At 41.9% G+C, this 18,867-nt stretch overlaps 1 protein-coding gene across 1 annotated transcript; it reads left to right on the top strand.

Annotated features, from left to right (window-relative positions):
- The first annotated feature begins 643 nt into the window (after nucleotides 1-643).
- UFM1 (ubiquitin fold modifier 1) lies at nucleotides 644-18,646 on the top strand. The gene is made up of 6 exons (XM_083169761.1): nucleotides 644-798; nucleotides 6,512-6,568; nucleotides 10,600-10,657; nucleotides 16,046-16,085; nucleotides 16,600-16,632; nucleotides 18,262-18,646. Coding segments are annotated over exons 1-6 (258 nt in total). The 5' UTR covers nucleotides 644-796; the 3' UTR covers nucleotides 18,330-18,646.
- The last annotated feature ends 221 nt before the right edge of the window (nucleotides 18,647-18,867 follow it).

The raw sequence follows: 18,867 nt of genomic DNA, 5'->3' as shown, positions 1-18,867 counted from the left end.
ACGTCCTGGTTTTTGGGGACGCTCCCACGTCCAGCCTAGTGCCGTCAGCGTCTATTCCAACAAGCAGAGGGGCTGGGGGTTGGCCAGCAGCTACAGAGCCGCTGGCCATGCCCCCACAGTGATGGAAAATGGGGGTGTGGACTCACAGAATGGCGCAATTTGTCGGCCATGCAACTTGCTGCTAGGCCACGCCCCGTGGTCACGCTAATGTCCCTCTTTGCTTGGATTCAAAGTTGGGAGGTATGGTAATGTAATATAGCAAAATATTAATATTTGCAAATAAACAGCTAAATAGATAGCGGACTAAAAAAATTCTAATTGTGATTGGCAGCATTACTGCATAATTTTGGTGAGACTATAAAATAAAAATACCAATAAATATTACATCTACCATGGCATAAACACTTTTGCCCATACTTAAGATGGCTGCCGGAAGTCAAAACACTCAGCGACTCCTAGTATTGTCTATGACCACGTAATAACACTTCAAGCCCTTTAATGCGGCTGCCGCTCGCCGCCTGTAGATACATAGAAATGAAATGCCAGTATTTTAGGTGAATAGAACGGGACTTCTCTTTAACATGATTTGATATATACTAACAATAAATCTACCGGAGCAGCTGTGTTTGTCGCTGCTACAGTTTTCGCAGCGTTCTCACACAGGCATTGGTTCGGGCAGCTCTATTGCACAGCCCTTTCCTGGTGACGCGAATACCGGTGAGGCTGCTATTGTCAGTTCTCTAGGTTCAGTGATTGACAACTTGGGCAGCGGAGCTCGCACTCTGCTCCGTACACGATGTAAGTAGCGGTAGGGTGCGATTCTATTTATCCTGGTGTGTGTCTATTCTCTGAGTGACTTCTGTAATAAACCCTGTAACACATCTCTCCGCTGGGCATGTTCCAGGATTACATCATTAATATTATTAGGTAGTCGGGAAAGTGCAGAGAGGTGCAGAGAGGTAACGTATCACCCATTTAATGAAAGACACTTTCTTAGCTGGAGTCAGTATTACTCTGATGGTGGGCAGTAGTTTTGGTTGTACAGCTGTGATGGAACTGCAAGTCCCAGCATACCCAGTCAGAGTGTAAAATGGTGCCTACCAGTGAATTGGAGAGTTTGCATCTGTTAAATAACAATGGGGTAGACCAAATTGTGGATTAAGTTCAATTAAGGCCGAGTTGCAGGTAACGGGTGCAATGTACTATTGTCATGGTACGCTAAGGGCTAGCGAGGGGTTTAAATGGCTGGGGTCAACTAAAGCAAGCCTCGCCATTTAACCCCCGCGCCGTCTGCTCACCTTATTCAATGTTCCGGGGGAACCCTCGCTGTCAGATGACTGGGAGGATTCCCCCAAACAGTAAGGTTCGTGGCTAATGCAGAGAGCCTGCTGCATTTAGCCACAAGCCTCGCTGTTTAGGCTGCTGCACACGCCATTTCCACATCACTGCAAAAACCCAGCGAGGTGGGATCGGCGTTTGCAGGGGGTCAGTTGAATACTGATCGTGCGAGCTGTGACAGCGAGCAAAAAGCATTGAATATGCCCCTAATGCTGTGTACACACGGGGGAGATATATTGCTCAGCCATATATGGCTGAGCAATATATTGCTCAGTTTCTCCTGTTCATCAGCGACCAGAGATGGTCGCTGATGAAAAAGAAACTGCCGGGGGGAGCCCGGCAGTGGTAATCAGCTGGTCGCAGGAGCATGTTCCTGCGACCAGCGATCACCACAGGGGCAAAAACGGGAGCGCGCACCCGGCGATATATCGCCGGTGCACACTCCCATTGCGGGCAATATGGTCGCTCAGCGACAATATTTCCTGCGATTTTGGACAAAATCGCCTCCGTGTGTACGCACCTTTAGGGTTGTGGTTTGCATCTCAGTTTTAAATATACTGGCGCCAGACTCTTGAGAGTTTCAGGATGTTGATGCTGGAATGCCCACATACTTATCTGTAGCCATATGGGGTTGGCTAATGTGCGGCTGGTGATGGGGAGAGGATGGGTGTAGACAGGGATTGGGACTTATGTTTAGCCTGCAGGGAGGGGGAGTTTAGGGCTAGGCTGTGGGTAGAGGGTAAATGTCTAGGGAAGGGTTGGGGAACCTCAGGCCCGGGGGCCTATGCGGCCCCCGTAGCCGGTCTGAGTGGCCCTCCCACCCACCTGGCAGCTTTGCCAGGAGTCAAGTACAGGGGAATTCTTGCGAGAGGTCGGTAGTTCTTGCGAGATTCCTCTTAATCAACAGCACCCGGAGACTGTCAGTCCTATTCAGCGTCAGCCGCCGGAGCGTGTGACAGCTGCAGCAGGACAATTTGTTAGAGAATTTTTTACATATGGCCCCCGAACGATTTTTTTCCCCATACAAACGGCCCTTGGCACACAAAAGGTTCCCCAACCCTGGTCTAGGGCAATGGTCGGCAACTGGCAAACCATGGTCCATCTCCGAACCGCAATGGACAGAAAAGCGGACTATCCCTAGAGAGATTAGTGCTGCGATGCTGCAGTAGCATGCACTTTAGTAGCATGGCATTTGCGCTGTAACAACGCAGAGAGGCCAGAGCTTGCATCTTCCTTCCCCCACCATGGTGCCAGTATTGCATGATTGGTTAGATCAGTCACGTGATCGGGCTGACAGTGTCTCGGGAAGTGACTGATGTGGAGGCTGAGGAGCTGAGTGGATCCCAGTCCTCTGTGCACCACAGCGTGGAGGAGCTCCAAGGACCCAGCAAACAAACATAAAGGCACAGGAGATGGACAGGCAGCTTTGTCCTGCCTTAAGGGGAAATCACGCTACCCAGCGGTGCAGGCTCATTTTAATCCTCAAGTTTTTATTTTGGTGCTGAAACTTATACTTAAAATTTAAGGAATGTAGTATAAGTTTCAGCACCAAAATAAAAACTTGTTATTAATGACATTCCAGATATTTCGATTTTGTGGACCTTGATCAAAATAATTATAAACATCCAGACTCTGGATTAAAATAACTTGCAGACCCCTGGTCTAGAGGGTGGATAGATTTTGGGACAGGGGGGGTTAGGTTTAGACACTAGCGGTGAGGGTTAAGGTTAGGCTGTTGGGGGGGGGGGGGGTTAGGGTTAGGATGATGTAAGGCAGGGTAAGTGTGCTTACAAAGCCTTTGTCAGGATCGGTGCACTGGCATCTGTGTTTTGACCGCCGGGTTCCTCACCACCAGGATATTATACTGTATCCCTATTTTAAGACTGGTAAATGCCAAATAAATTGCCTTTTTAAAAAAGGATGTGGCTTTAGGAGCTAGGCCAACCCTAGCCACTCTATTGTTCCCCCCTCCCCCTCATGGCACTGCTCTCTTCATCTATGGCCAGTCCAGATGCCTAGGGGTTTATTTACTAAGATAGGATTTTCTATCAATATATAGGTAGCAGTAGCGCACGCAGGGGGGGTTTCTGAGTACCCAGAAACCCCCCAGGAGTCTAAGGGCCCTAGGCTGAAAGCTGAGGGTCCCCTCTTTCCAAGGGTACAAGAATTTTAAAAATCGGCCCTTGGGAACCGGAGATATCTGACTTCAAAGCAGTGGTCCCCATCCAAGCCTGTTAATTGCTATTCCCAGTCAGATATTTCAGGTTTTGTCTGACTTAGAGTTTTTTCTGAGGATATAATCCAAAAGCTGGGACTCTCCCCCTTTGATGGACACTAGTAGCCTGTCTCTACTTTGCCCAGAACCAGAGATACTAGCCTTCCAGCAGCTGGTTACTGCTCCAGCTCCACACACCTGGTATGTAGTTGTATATACTCGTTGGCAGATTGCTCTGCCTCCTGAACTCTGATCCCCTAGTCCCCAATATCATTTGGTAGGTGGGATTCTCTAGTTTTTAATTCCATTAAAATCTAAGAAATCTATTTCTGGAAACTGGAGATATCTGCAGTCAAGCAAGCTGTCCTCCCACCAGAAAATTATGAATAATAAGCCCACTCCACTATACACCCCTCCTCTGCATATTAAACATCCGCTACCAGCCTGGAAGTTATGTATCAGGGCCCCTTCATTCAGCCCAATGCCCCCTTCTCCCACCCCATCTCCCACCATCTGTGCAGTTTAAGGGGTAATTAGTGGAAATTACTGATCCATGCCCTACATGCTGAGCAGTTGATATAATACCCCCTACTACCCGCAGGACATCACAGCTTCCCCCACCCCTACTGCTGGAGGATCGGTAGGGGCCCCAATACATTGCTATGCCCAGGGGTCTACACGGCTGTTGATGCCCCTGTATGTATGTGTGTGTGTGTATATATATATATTAATATTACATTTGGTCTATCTATAATACTTTAACTGACCCGGCATATACTGGTCCATCTAGTGTCCATCTTTGTGCTTTGCTCCGCTCCTCTGGAAACCCCCTTCTGAAAATCCTGCGTTTGCCCCTGGGTAGATTCTGATTGGTTGCTATGAGCAACATCTCATTTTCAATAGAACTCTCCTCTTAGTAAATTATCCCCTAGAACAGGCATACCCAACCTCGTTCCTTAAGGCACACTTTACAGTGCAGGTTTTAGTGATATCTAGGCTTCAGCACAGGTGGTTAAATCAAAATAGCTGAAGTACTAATTAAGCCACCTGTGCTAAAGCATGAATATCACCCAAAAACTTGGGTTGCTCATGTGCCTTGAGAACTGTTGTTGGGAATGCCTATCCTAGAGACTGCCAAGGCAGCCCCAACCTAAACCCTACTACCAGCTCTCGGACCACATTTTGCTGCATCTTGTCCAGTGGTAGTTGGTAAATCCTTGTGTGCTATAGCACCTCTGATATCATAAGCGCATGATGTGCGACAGCAGAGGGAGAAGCAAGGTTGTTGGGTTTGTATTGTCACTAGCCATGTCAACATCTATTGCCTGTAATAATCAGGTGGTGGGCGGAGCTAGTCACCATGCCCTAAGTATGGCGAGTGAACATTTTGGGTCTCATGTTCCGACCTTGCTCCTCCTGTTGTCACATGTCATGTAGTTGTGACGTCAGAGGTCCTTTAGCCTTGTAGAAGTTGCACAAGTGTTGACCCGGGTCAAGGTGCTGTGTTTTCACCAAAGCTTTTAACCCAGGTTATAAGAAGCGTTACACCAATGGATACAAAATCTGTCTGTACCGATTTCCAATAGCTGGACATTTAACTGGGACTTTGTAAGCGGCACACATCCAGAATATATCCCTGATTGATACTATGGAGGTGCAGTTTACAATCAATAAGACCCAATAGAAAATATAAGGCTCATTTTATTATCTTTATTTCAATGCATGGAATTTTAATATTGTGATATTTCATTAAAATATTTTTTTTCTGTTTCACCTAGCCGTGTACGGTGTATTCATGCTTCAGTATAGCAGAAGCGTTGTTCTCTGTATTTTTTTCTTTGTCTATTCATATTTAGGGGAGTAACACACCCCAATTTGAACAGCTGCTAATTGATTGCACTAAGACCTGGTGCTTCTCCCTTTTTTATATATTTATAGGATGTCAGCTGCCCACCTGCTTCCTGCACAGGACGCTTGCAGATGAGACACCATACATCGAATGATTTCTCCCTGGCTGCAAATGGATGATTCTGCAAATCATCCATTCTCAGCTGTGTGAGGGAGAGGGCGGGCGGCCTTTGGTGGCCTTTCACAGCCTTGCAAGTCAACCAGAATAAGGTCCTTAGTACCTGATAGGACTGTCCCTAACCAGCTGAGTTTTGAGGGATATTCAAAAACAAGATCCTATTTCCCATATCCACATCTCTCCAGCTATTTTTGGCCTCCATTCATCCAGCACTAACAAACAATTTTTCGTCTAACATCTGTCAGTTGATCTATGACTAAAGCAATTCTCCTTCATGTCACCACCAAGGAGCCTTGCGTAAAACCTAGCATGTTTATCATATGGATTACATGATCTGTTTATTAAGAAACTCCATGACATCTTTCTGTAAGAGAGGGGACCGGGTGCTGATTACTTTAACCTGATGCTATCCTATGTAGGTGATGATAGGCTCTGGATTTTTTTTCCTGTGAAACCCATAATTATCGGGAACTATGGAATTGTGAATAAAATATAGCAAGTATTTTGAGCAATGTTGACGTTACTGTTAAGAATCGTAGTAGAGTGGCAGCAGAATCACCCAGCGTGAAGACATTTAATGTGCGCTGCTTCTGTACATTTAGAATGAGATGACGTACACCTCTTATTTTAATACCTAAAGAGCCAGCAAGCCATATGTACTGGAATATGTTTCAGAAGAATGTAGGCCGCTACAAAACAGCTATTATAGAACCTTGTATAATTTATTGTTGTCAATTCTGCTTTGAGCTGAGGTAATTTTAGCAAAGCATTGTCTGTAAAATGCTGTTCCATCACGGACTGTGTATTTTTCTGATTCGTTTGAAAGTTAAATGTCAGCTGCTTTTTAACGGTTTGCTATACAAGTGTTCGAAATGCAACATTGAAATGGAAATGTCAGCAGCTTAATTACTGCCATGTTTTTCTAATTTTAGGTCAAAGGTAACATTTAAAATTACGCTTACAGCAGATCCTCGACTTCCTTACAAAGTGTAAGTATATTTCATTCCTACAATGTTAGTGACTTCCCAACACAACTTCACCTATGTATCCGGAGTGGTGGAAAATTTAGAAGAGGTGGAGAGAGCACCAACATCTGCCACTCAAGAGTCATCACTTTCATTAAGAAGGACTTTCGTTCTAAAATGCCCCATGGTATAGCCTGACTTATACTATAATTTTAATCATGAGTGAGTGAACGTCAGGGCTGCTTTAGTAACTTGCGACACAGTGTGTGTTTGAAGCTTTGGTTAATTCTTGCCCAAGTTCTTTGGCGGGCCGGGTGATGCTCCAACAGTTGTGATTCAGACGGTCCTTAGTCCGACATCGGGCTATCAGCTGCAGTCAATCTGTGCCGATCTTTCCCTCAGGGGGAAATAACGTCACTCGCCTATTTAATGCTGCCATTTCCAACAGCATTGAGGGCTGTCAGTTTTGTCTTTTTATCTTAAAGATGAAACTGTTTTGTCATGGCCGGTTTTCAGCAATCCGCGGACGTTTTGGCCGATCCACGGACTTTCCGACACATTAAATTCCAACTGTTGAGATAGTGTTGGAAGCCAGTGAATAAAGGTGCCCACAGACACATCAATTATCGAATGCGTTTTGTACTTTTTAAGCACAAATTGCATCTTATGTACAATTATTGGATGGTGTTTATGGGCTTGTGCGATGCGATAAGCCCGATATTGTATGTCTAAAAAAGTACGTGCTGCACATACTTTTTAGACTACATCTGAAATTTAACATTACAAACATGGGTTCATCACATGCATCCAAGTGCACATCTCATAGCAAGCTGGAAGAAAAATTGTATAGAACCATTGTACAGTCAAAAACGCATAGCACAGTACAATTGTAGCGTCTGTGGGCACCTTAAGGCTGGGATTCCAACTGTCGGGACATTCCAACAGTTGGTATCCAGTTGCATAACCCCCTGTGTTGGAACATGCATTTTCACTGACCAGCCAGACAAATTCTATCAGACATTTTCAGCAACCATAAAGTTGCTGAAGGCAAATTAAAGCTGCAGCCATTGAGCTGGCGTAATGATTATTATTACTTCCTGACATCACTAAACTCATGAGCTCAGTTCTCGGTCATGGCTTGCATGGGTTTTTCAGTTTCTTATTAGTAGGTTAATTAGCTACTGACAAAGAATTAACCGACTGTGTGTGTGTGTGTGTGTGTGTGTGTGTGTGTGTGTGTGTGTGTGTGTGTGTGTGTTAGGAAACATAGATTATAAGGTCCAGAAGGGCAGGTATTGATGTAATTGTCTCTATTTTCTGTAAAGCCCTGTGGAATATACTGTATATGCACTGTATACAAACTTAATCTCCCTAAATGTTCTTTACAATTTATCCATTTTATGTATTTCTTGTTTTTGACCTGACCTTGGCACCCTGATTTCTCAAATCCCGAATCATATTTTCTTTGATAAGTGTAAGGCCCTATATATTTATAGCAGCTAGATCCCCCTTCACCAGGAGGACCTTTCCCATCATGCACTGAGTCCACGTCTCCCTGGAGGGGGCATATAAACCTGTGGTGAGCGAAGTGAGACACCGTGCCGAAGGGGAGGGGAGCAAAGCAGGCCCGCGAGGGGCCACTGCAGCTGAAATAAAATAAAATAACCAACCTAAACTACAGACACAATAAAAAACACTGTAGGGGCATCTAACAACTCATGTCACATCTGGGTCCTTTCCAAGGGAAAATAGTCATAGCCATTATATATTGTGGATTTACGCTGTCATTTCATTTAATAATTGGTAAGAATGACACCTGCTAATAATCCTATTGTAGTAGATTAATAAGTAAATTGATTTGAAATTCACAGGTCTGTGACTATACTGTATGGCCAACTGACACAGATATGCTAAGATTATTATCTGACCATTTGTTCCTATTAAATGGATGGTAATGGCATGATGAGGACAATTAATACAGTACTTAATGACTCCTAATGGTATTGTGATATTTAAATTTAATCTGGCTCACCAAACCATAAGTGTGTTCTTTTGAAGTAGTGAGTGTTCATTTAACTCCTGAATTGCTGGAAGACTGGTAAAATAAAAACATCCTTGAAAGGGGATAATTGATTGGTGCCCTACCTGTTGTCAAATAATTTATTCCTGGTCATATTTTTTAAACTAAATCTTTAATTAAACTTCTAGTCGCCGCACAAAATGGGATCAAATGTTCGCACTGTGAACCCAGTATGTACTATGTAAGCAATGCTGCCACCCAGCTAAATCCTCCTATCCGCATCAAACCCAAGTGTTTTTATTGGTAATTTATCGTGGCACGTGGCTTCCGCCAAGAGGATTTTTGCTCTTAATGAAAAAAGTAGCATAGCAAATGCAAATATATACTTAAAGTATTTTACTGTGCAACATGTATTTTGTCCATCGTCATTCTTCCGTCGAATAGCATAATTGAGGTTTCTCTCATTACCATAGAGATCCACATAATGCATATATATGTCTGCCAGATGCTGTTTGGAGGAGGTCCTTTAAGGAGGACAATTCCAGAAAAATATACTTTAGAATTGAGTCCCACTTTAAGTAAATACAGTAATTATAGATATGCAAGACAGAACTTGGTATACTGAATACACATTTCAAAGGTTTGTATTGATACTGAACTAGATTCAATATTGATTTATCCAGCAATTCCTATTGGATAGATTTCAGTATTCATTTTTGAGTACTTTTCATGAGAGGCCATATTTAGGTCTCCGCAACCACCTTTGTAAACTGTATTTCTAGATTAAGAAAATAGTATTTCAAACAAAACCGCTGTCGGCCCAATCGCTCGACCAATTAGCAGCCATGTACAGTACATCAAGGGTGGTGCTCACAGAAGCTGGTCAACATCAATGCTTGTATAAATGTCATGCTGTTGAGGGTACTGCAAAGGGTAACATTTATACTGTATATGACATTTTTGTAGGAATGAGTGAAATATTAATGCTGTTTGTCGTGTGATGTTTATCGACGTTCTCTATATGAACCTGTGCTTATTTTTTAATCTGCTCTCAAATGGAAGGTAGTTTTCCTTTAATTTATACATATATGAGTATAAATTTGTCTTGTACATTAGAAAAATGATTACAAATTAAGCCCTTCACCATTGCACAAGTCTATCCCCTATCTTGGTTTTAAAATGTTTATACTTTAGGCTTTGCCCACACATAGCGTTTTAGCAGGATGCAGCAGAACAGGACCCATTTGACAGGATACACATTGGGTTCACACATTGCGTTTAGACTGCATCCTGCTATTCATAATTTTTATATATTTTTCTTGTTTGTGCATTTTTATAAATAGGGCAATAAAATGTATTTAATGTCAGCCAACTGGGCAAGGGCGATAAAGCAGTTTTTAATACATTTTTAAATATAAACACTAGTTTTTAATTACAGTAAATCAAATGGCTGATTTATGTTTTAAGGATGCCCTTCATTGTATAGGTACATATGAAAGGCTGCCGATAACGGGTGCCGGCGGGACACACACAACAAACACATGTTTGACGCGGGTGGGTGGGGGGTTGTGACAGGACACATGCTTATCAAGGGTGCCAGTGTGGGCGGGGGGGATTTGTGCTCATGATGCCAGCGGGTGTTGGCATGGGACATAGGCCTAATGATTGTGGGCACAGGCAGGAAGTGGGCAGCGGTCTATGGTTTTGCAATACAACTACACTGTACACACACAATACAACTGAACTGTACACACACATGTCTGTGTTGTACTTGTCATCTGTCCGTCTTGTGATCCTGCTGAACTGCATTCTGGTGGCTGTGGTTCAGCAGGATATGTGTAGGCGGCTACATAGAAATACATAGACAGACACCTTCCTGCTGCAGGGGACCCGTTAAACCGCAATGTGTGGCTCTAGCCTTAGACCAACCTAGAACCAACCAAACCATTAACATGTTAATATTTATTACTAGTTTATTCTGCAAAATATATTCTATAGTTGCTCTCTTAATATTGTATTTGTGTCCTCTGCACAGGCTTAGTGTCCCTGAATGTACACCATTCACAGCCGTTCTAAAGTTTGCAGCAGAAGAGGTAAGTGTGAGTTTAAACAATTCCTAATCGCTAGGTATTTACTTTGGAATGTTGTATTATCTGAGTCATGGAAGGCACAGAAAATACTTCTCTGCACACCACCGTGGTGGCAGCCTATCACAAAAGTACCACAAAGCGCTACCACAAGATTACGCCAGAGGAATAAAATGTTAAACATTAACAAGAAGATATAAATATGTCCATTAAAATACACATACAATCCCTTCTTTCTTTGATGGATACTTTCTCAGGACTGACCTTGTAATAATAAGATTTGTTCACATTAATGTTTCTATAAATGTGCCTGGAAACTCCATTTCACCACCACTTTATTTTATACTCCGCCCGCTGCATTCCTTTATGCAAATAAGGACAATCGCTTAGTCTCCAAACACAAGGTTTTCTTCCAAATTGTTGTAATAAGTCAGATAAGAAATGGCAAAACAAATGCATCAAAAGTTCTCCCCGGAAAACCAAATGGTGGTCTTTGTCCTGTTCGTCTGGAGTGAGATGAGGTGTCTTTGGACCAATGGAATGAGTCGTTGCTCATCCACAAGGAGATGATTCCCTCACACCACCAATGCGTTTTTAGGAAAAAAGCAATTTTTTTTAAGGTGTTGACATGGAAGGAAACCAGGATCGGGAGAAGGTGGTGTTTTCTGTTATCCGAGAGACAGTGCTCTTGGGATTATTTATTTGTTTTGGTGGTGTTAGAGAGAATGGTTTCCCTGAGTATTCACAGCACCGAAGTTTCATTGCACAGGAGGTCTTTTGAAGTATTACTGATATGTGTCCATTGTCATCCTATAAGCTAACATGCCAAATGCGACTCATTGAATGCTATTAGCATTTCCATGAGCGTGCACTGGGAATGCACTCACACTCCATAGAATACAGTATTGAGTATGCTTCTGTGCATGGCCGGCAGCATGCTGTGGCTAGTCGCTATTGCAATACAGCCGCTCATGGGTAGGTAGAGAGCAGCCATGTCCCGAAAGAAGAGTTGGTTTTAATATGTGTCAAGGAAGACCCATATCATATGCCCACAGAATACTGCAAGAGGCAGAGATACAACAAACCTTCAAGAGAGATTAAATTGGAGAAGTGGCCTATAGAATCCAATCATTTTCTGTTATTTTTATCAACTGTGGGAGCTGATTGGTTGCTTGTGACAATGGTACTGTTTCCGTCTCAATGGTTTGTTAAATCTCCCATATAATGTGAGTGCATAATAGAAGTATAATTTTTATAATACTGATGGAAAGGACTTAACAAGTGCCTTCTTTCTTCATTGTATAAGGAAGTCAATCCTTGTGTAGGCATCAACCATGCTTTAATACTTTGAACATCAATAATGCTATTGGGCTTTGATTTAATATATTTTACATCCTGTATAATAAAAGGCTAACATTGCTCCTAGTTCTATGGTGGGAATTTAAGTTTTCTAAATGTTGGCGAGCCCAAGATGGCGTCTGATGGATGAGTTCTAGTGTTGCTCTGTTTGGTCACACACGGCCACTGCGGTTAACATTAAGGAGGAGTTTGGGTCTTTTTGAGAGGGAGTGTTTTTTTTTTTTTTTTACCCTTAGAGTGCCAATATCTCTGAGAGGTTAAACATTTCCACTAGAAATACCAGCGTCACTCACATTTGTTATATAAATTCAAATTAAAAAAAATTTGTAAAAAAAAGATTACATTTCCTCTATAAGGTTAACATTACAGGTCATGATGAATAAAAAATGTTTGCTGGGAATTTTCACATCTATTTTGACAATTTCACTTGCCAATCAAAGGGTTAAACCAGTCAATCCTGCCTCAGATTTATTTTTGTGATAGTGCTGGGGAATGGAGCAATTATTGAGAGTCGGGTATGGTAGGACAAAAATCTGCTTGATACAATCTTCATTATTTCTGTTATTTTTTTCAGATATCAGACACTTGAATGTTTGATTTTGTAACCTCAGGTTTGATCAATTGGTTCAATTTGGTTGTTAAAATGAGAAACCCATTGTTCTACTGCATTTCTAATATAATCAATTTAGAGGATTATTTCCTATTACATATTATAATTTTCTTGGATGGACCAAGTAATGAGGGAACCTGGAGAACATTGGTCCTTTTCCACCCAGCCGATTAAAATGTTCATGCAGGAGTCTAGTTTCCATAGTAACCCCTATTGCGGTAATGATAGGAGGATTCCGGGCAGTTTTCCCTATCACTTATCCTGGTTTAAAATGTGCAGCTTTGTTCTACTTCATTTTTTGCCCAGGTCTTGATATGACAAACCAGCTGTCTAATATAGAACAAATGAATATTGCAATATACACTGCTCAAAGAAATAAAGGGAACACTAACATAACACATCCTAGATCTGAATGAATGAAATATCCTTATTATATACTTTGTTCTTTACATAGTTGAATGGTCTGACAACAAAATCACACAAAAATTATCAATGGAAATCAAATGTATTAACCCATGGAGGTCTGGATTTGGAGCCCCCCTCAAAATTAAGTGGAAAAACACTACAGGCTGATTCAACTGATTCTATTCTATCCAACTTGGATGTAATGTCCTTAAAACAAGTCAAGAATGAGGCTCAGTAGTGTGTGTGTGGCCTCCACGTGCCTGTATGACCTCCCTACAATGCCTGGCCATGCTCCTGATGAGGTGGCGGATGGTCTCCTGAGGGATCTCCACCCAGACCTGGACTAAAGCATCCGCCACCTCCTGGACAGTCTGTGGTGCAATGTGGTGTTGGTGGATGGAGCTGAGACATGATGTCCCAGATGTGCTCAGTTGGATTCAGGTCTGGGGAACGGGCGGGCCAGTCTATACCATCAATGCCTTTGTCTTGCAGGAACTGCTGACAAACTCCAGAGCCACATGAGGTCTAGCATTGTCTTGCATTAGGAGGAAACCAGGGCCAACCGCACCAGCATATGGTCTCGCAAGGGGTCTGAGGATCTCATCTCGGTACCAACTGTGTCGACATTCGGGTCAGTGGAAAAACCTATGTCGACCTCGGGACCTGTTGACTCAACTCATGTCAACCTAATGCATTTGTTGACCTAACCCCATGTCGACCTAGAACTCTGTCGACCCAATGGTGTCGATCTTATGACTCAACCTAAGTCGGGTCGACAATACGATCCACACCCATTACTGACCCACTGCCAAACCGGTCATGCTGATGGATGTTGCCTTCCTACGGTCTCATCCACTTCTCCTGAGGTACTGACCTGTCTCCTGGTAGCGCCTCCATGCTCTGGACACTACGCTGACAGACAAAGCAAACCTTGCCACAGCTCGCATTGACGTGCCATCCTGGATGAGCTGCACCAACTGAGCCACTTGTGTGGGTTGTAGACTCCATCTCATGCTACCACTATAGTGTTAAATCTAGCACCCGCCATCATTGAATACCCATGCAGTTCCACTTCCCTGCCTGGGGTGTCGGTCAGTCGTTATTCAGATCCTACCTGCAGCAGGTAGGATCTCGAAACGACCATACTCCCGGGTGCGGGTCGCCATCGGATCAGACCCGCTCACGGTGCATATCGTGAGCGGGTCGTGCCCCCCGCGTCATCGTGAGTGGGTCTGAAGAAACACTGACGACCCGCTCATGATGTGCATCGTGAGCGGGTCGTACTGGTGTGTACCCCACATTAGTGGACAGTGTGATTGACTTGGAGTTACATTGTGTTGTTTAAGTGTTCCCTTTATTTTTTTGAGCAGTGTATTTAGCAAGGCTACTCCTTTGGTTAAAATACAATAATACGACCATTATGGAGTAATGCATCATGGTTTCATCATTTTCATGAAGAACTGTTGCTTAGAAAATTAAGAGATTCATTATGAACATTATTTACTTTATTCACTTGCATCCATCTGCTGTAAATATACATTTGACTATTCTACCTTTTATGCCTGATGACCCATTTATCAACCATGGTAAAATAGTTACATTTACAAGAAGAAAGTATTTAATGTTTGGTAGATAAAACAATGCTACCAGTCTCTCCTCCGCATGACAGTGCCACAAACTGTATTGGTGATTAATATACAAAATCTGATTAATCTGAAATCCACCCAAAAAGTCTCACCACTCTGTCTGTCCATCCCATGCCCTGTCTGCACTACACTCTATGGGTGTGCTGAGCTGTTGTGCATAAGTGTGCAGCATCACTATTGGGCAGGAGACCGTATTTAAGAACGGGATAGATATAGATGACCGGTGTTCAGAATAGTGATGCTGGCCTCCTGACCCCTAACCCTACAGGGGTTGGATTAGTTAAATAACCCTGCCCCCCTAACCCGCAGCCTTCACACTAGTGCCTAAACATAATTCCCATCCGAAACCCTGCCGCCTAAACCTCACCCCTACCCCCCGAAGCCTAAACCTAACCTACCTCTCACTGTCAGCCACAGTTACTTACCAATAGAGATGCTGGCTGTCATTATTCTGGTGGTCACAATCCTGATCCTTTTCGAAGATCTGGCCCCGGTGTTAAAGCCGCAGATGGGATGCTGGGTCGGTATAGTGAACTCCAGTATCCCGGATTCTGACCGAAACCCCTAAGATATGTATCTTTGTTTGTTGACCCTACATGTGTATCTGGCTTTGAGGGAGTAGCACATACAGTACATTCAGCCTTGCTCGTAAAGTCCATTTTTCTCTAATGGACAAAACCATGTGCACTGCAGGTGGGGCAGATGTAACGTGCAGAGAGAGTCAGATTTTTTTTTTCTTTTTGTTTGTTTCTATGCAGGGTAAATACTGCCTGCTTTATTTTTACACTGCAATCTAGATTTCAGTTTGAACACACAATCTAACTCTCTCTGCACATGTTACATTTGCCTCACCTGCAGTGCAGCATGGTTTTGTCCATTTTGAGAAAAAAATGTACTTTGCAATCAAGTCCGAATTAGGCCCGTAATTGGGGAAAGCAAGCTTTATATTTAGGGAATGTATTTAATCTATATAACAATGGAAAATCTATTCTTGTCTTGTTCCCAGTATAATAATAAAAGAAAAACAAACCATATAGTGCTAAGAGAATATGGGGTGTATTCAATGCTTCAATTGTGTATTCAATGCTTTCTGCGAGCTGTGACAGCGAGCAGGGCTGCCTGCTGACCGCGAGGATTTCTCCGGTGCGTTGAATAGGGCGAACGGCCAGCGCGGGGGTTAAACATCAACATGTTTTCGGCGATCCCCGCCATTAGCCCTCGCCGGCCGCATTGAATACACCCCTATATCTGTCCTGGGACAAATTATAAAAACAAAATTCCTCCAACCGAAACTGTTTCATTACATAACGCATGGAATAACCGGTCTCATTATGATGGTTCTTAAAATTTACAATACTTTTTCATTCTTTTTAGTTTAAAGTACCTGCAGACACAAGCGCTATAATAACGAACGGTAAGTACGACTCTGATCCTTCTAGTCATTGAACTGAAAATAAGAAACAGAAACGTCTCTTTCACTTTTTGCTACTCAACTGCTTTCATTGAAGTTGTTGCAATTTGGCCTCAAGGGAAAATGTCTCACCTGTCTCCAAAATTGGATCTTAAAATAGACAAGCAATGGAAAGGGAGACGTCCTCTTCCCCCTTATAAAGAGGGCTGTGTGATAATCAATTTGATGATTTTGCTATAACCAGCTGTGGTCTGGAATTCAGTGCTGAGGTTCAAGACTTATTCTTGGTCCTGGCCGTAAAATGCTACCGCAGCATTTTATTCACTGAGCCTGAGAACCACTGATTTAAGGTATCCAGCAGGAAAATATATTGAAACAATAATAATTTGCTTATGAAAGTTTTTAGCTGTTGCTCATATACTGCTCAGTCCCCACTCACAATCACCTTTTCTTTAATATGTATACTTTGCCTACGTGTTGTTTTTAATGTAACCTATTTAATTTCTTGTCCTAATAGATGGAGTAGGATTAAATCCAGCGCAGACAGCTGGTAAGTGAGTGATGGGAATTAAGGTTTTATATTTATTTTGCTTTTCCAATCTGTTATCTGGAATTCTGTCCCTTGAGGCATTTCCATAATTTCAAGAACTATGCCTAAAATATTATATTTGAAAATGACCCCTGTCTCTCTACATAGTGCTTAGGGGGATTCCTCTGGGATAGAGGAAATCTCAAAGGATGATCAGGCAATTACATACCCTGCTCTGGCACTGCTCGAGAGGTGAATAGCTCTGTTCAACTAGCAATGCCAGATGTCAGTCATCTCTATTAAGTTTAGATTAAATATTAAAAATACTGTTTAATAAAGATTGTGTAGTGCTATCACTCTTGCACACATAAAGGCAGTAAAAAAAATATCACAATAGGACCAAAACAAACAAACAAACCACTATCTAGAAACAATGGAGAATGCACCTATCCACTTCAGTGGTGAATCTGCAATCAGCCAATCAGAAATGGCCAGCTAATGCTGGTGTGTTTGCACCAGGCCTCAGGCTTTTACTCTTGAAGCATCAACTGACAGGAATATACATCTCTGCATGTAATGCTGCTTCTCATAGCAATTTCGCAAACCCGCATTTACTACACTGCGTCCCTTCCCAGCACTCGCTGGTCCTCCAGAAGTAAGGAGGGACAGATGTCAGATCTGCATATAGACAAAAATGTTTGCAGTTCTGTGCCGTATACACCTACTGTATGTTATGCTAATCTAATGAGTGTACATCCGGCATCTGCCTTTAGTGTTCACAGTTTGTACACTGTCTTAACTCTTTGAGTGCCAATGGAATTAGTCAAAATAAGTGTGAAAATTGCCAAGCAAACATTTTTATTCATCATAATGACCTGTAGTGTTTACCTTTTATATAGGAAATATAAAAAAAAAAAATTACGAAAAAAAAAAAAATTTAAATTTGAATTTATATAACAAATGTGAGCACACTGGCATTTTTAGGGGATACATTGAACATCCCTCACAGAAATGTTGGCACTCAAAGGGTTAATGAGGACTCGGCATAAACGAACACATGCATATTCAATTACACTTTATGCAAAATTGTAAACTTTTGGTTGCTTGTCCGAAGATACACTAATTGACTTTACACCAGACTATTCCAGTGTTCATTCCAGCTGAGAAATTAATTTAAGACCTTTTGATCCTCAGTAATTTCAAATTCACACTGATGAGTTTTGCACGTTGCTATTAAATATTTAGTCCCAGCAACTGTGGGCGAAGAGCTCCATAGATCGTATTAAATTGAAGATCTAATTTTAACATGCATGAGCCAATTAATTGAGATTTCTTACTGTGTAATTAATATACCTGTCATTTTCTTGTGTAATGAACCTTACCCGTATTAAATGTTATATAGCACTTTCTTGGCGTTCTTCTGAAAAGCAGGAAAGCCATAATCCCAATAAAACAATTTACACGCCAAATGGACAAAACATGGCTAAAACGATTTTTTTTTTAATAAAAGAAGATTTTGTGTGTCACTGTCGCTGTCCATGGTAATGAAAAAAATTGAGTTGAACTTTTTTCAACTTTTTAAATTTGTATATTTCTTCAAAGACCAATTATTTTAATTTCAGAACTTTTTGTATTTTTTTTTCTCTTCAGGAAACGTATTCCTTAAACATGGATCAGAACTTCGGCTCATTCCCAGAGATCGGGTGGGCAGCTGTTAATCTACAGAGCATCTTACTATGTGGAACCACATATATTTATTGAGAGCCTTAAAAAAAAAAAAAAAGATCAGACTCTGAATTCTAAGTCGGTTTTAAGATTTACTTCAGTATGGCCCCCTTTTCCTTTAAAATCAAAGCTACTTTGAAGATTAAAGATTTGTAAGATTTAATTATTGCTTCAGATGTCCTTAAAATCATATAGCTGCAGCAATTCCATGGATACAGTCTGTCACATTTTGAAGTGTATACAGTTCATTGTGTATGTGTACTCAAAGTTTTAATATGAAAATTACAGCAAGTGGAATGCTAGTACAGTATATATTTGTTTTCTTTAATTTGGGTACAGATTCAATTGGGTTAGAAAAATATCACTGTGCAACTTTTTATTTTTTATTATTAATACAGTATGATGAGGTTTTATAGAAAGTCCTTTTGCTGTTTGGTACACTGGTTAACAATTTTACTTTCCCATAATATTTTGGGTTCACTTACATTTTCTGGTGGTAATTTGAAGAACTAAACATAACCAGTATTAAAG

This window comes from Crinia signifera, chromosome 2, assembly GCF_055691185.1.
Source record: "Crinia signifera chromosome 2, ASM5569118v1, whole genome shotgun sequence".
Lineage (NCBI taxonomy): Eukaryota > Metazoa > Chordata > Amphibia > Anura > Myobatrachidae > Crinia > Crinia signifera.
Note: the sequence above shows the minus strand (reverse complement) of the source record. Positions and strands in the feature narration are given on the sequence as shown.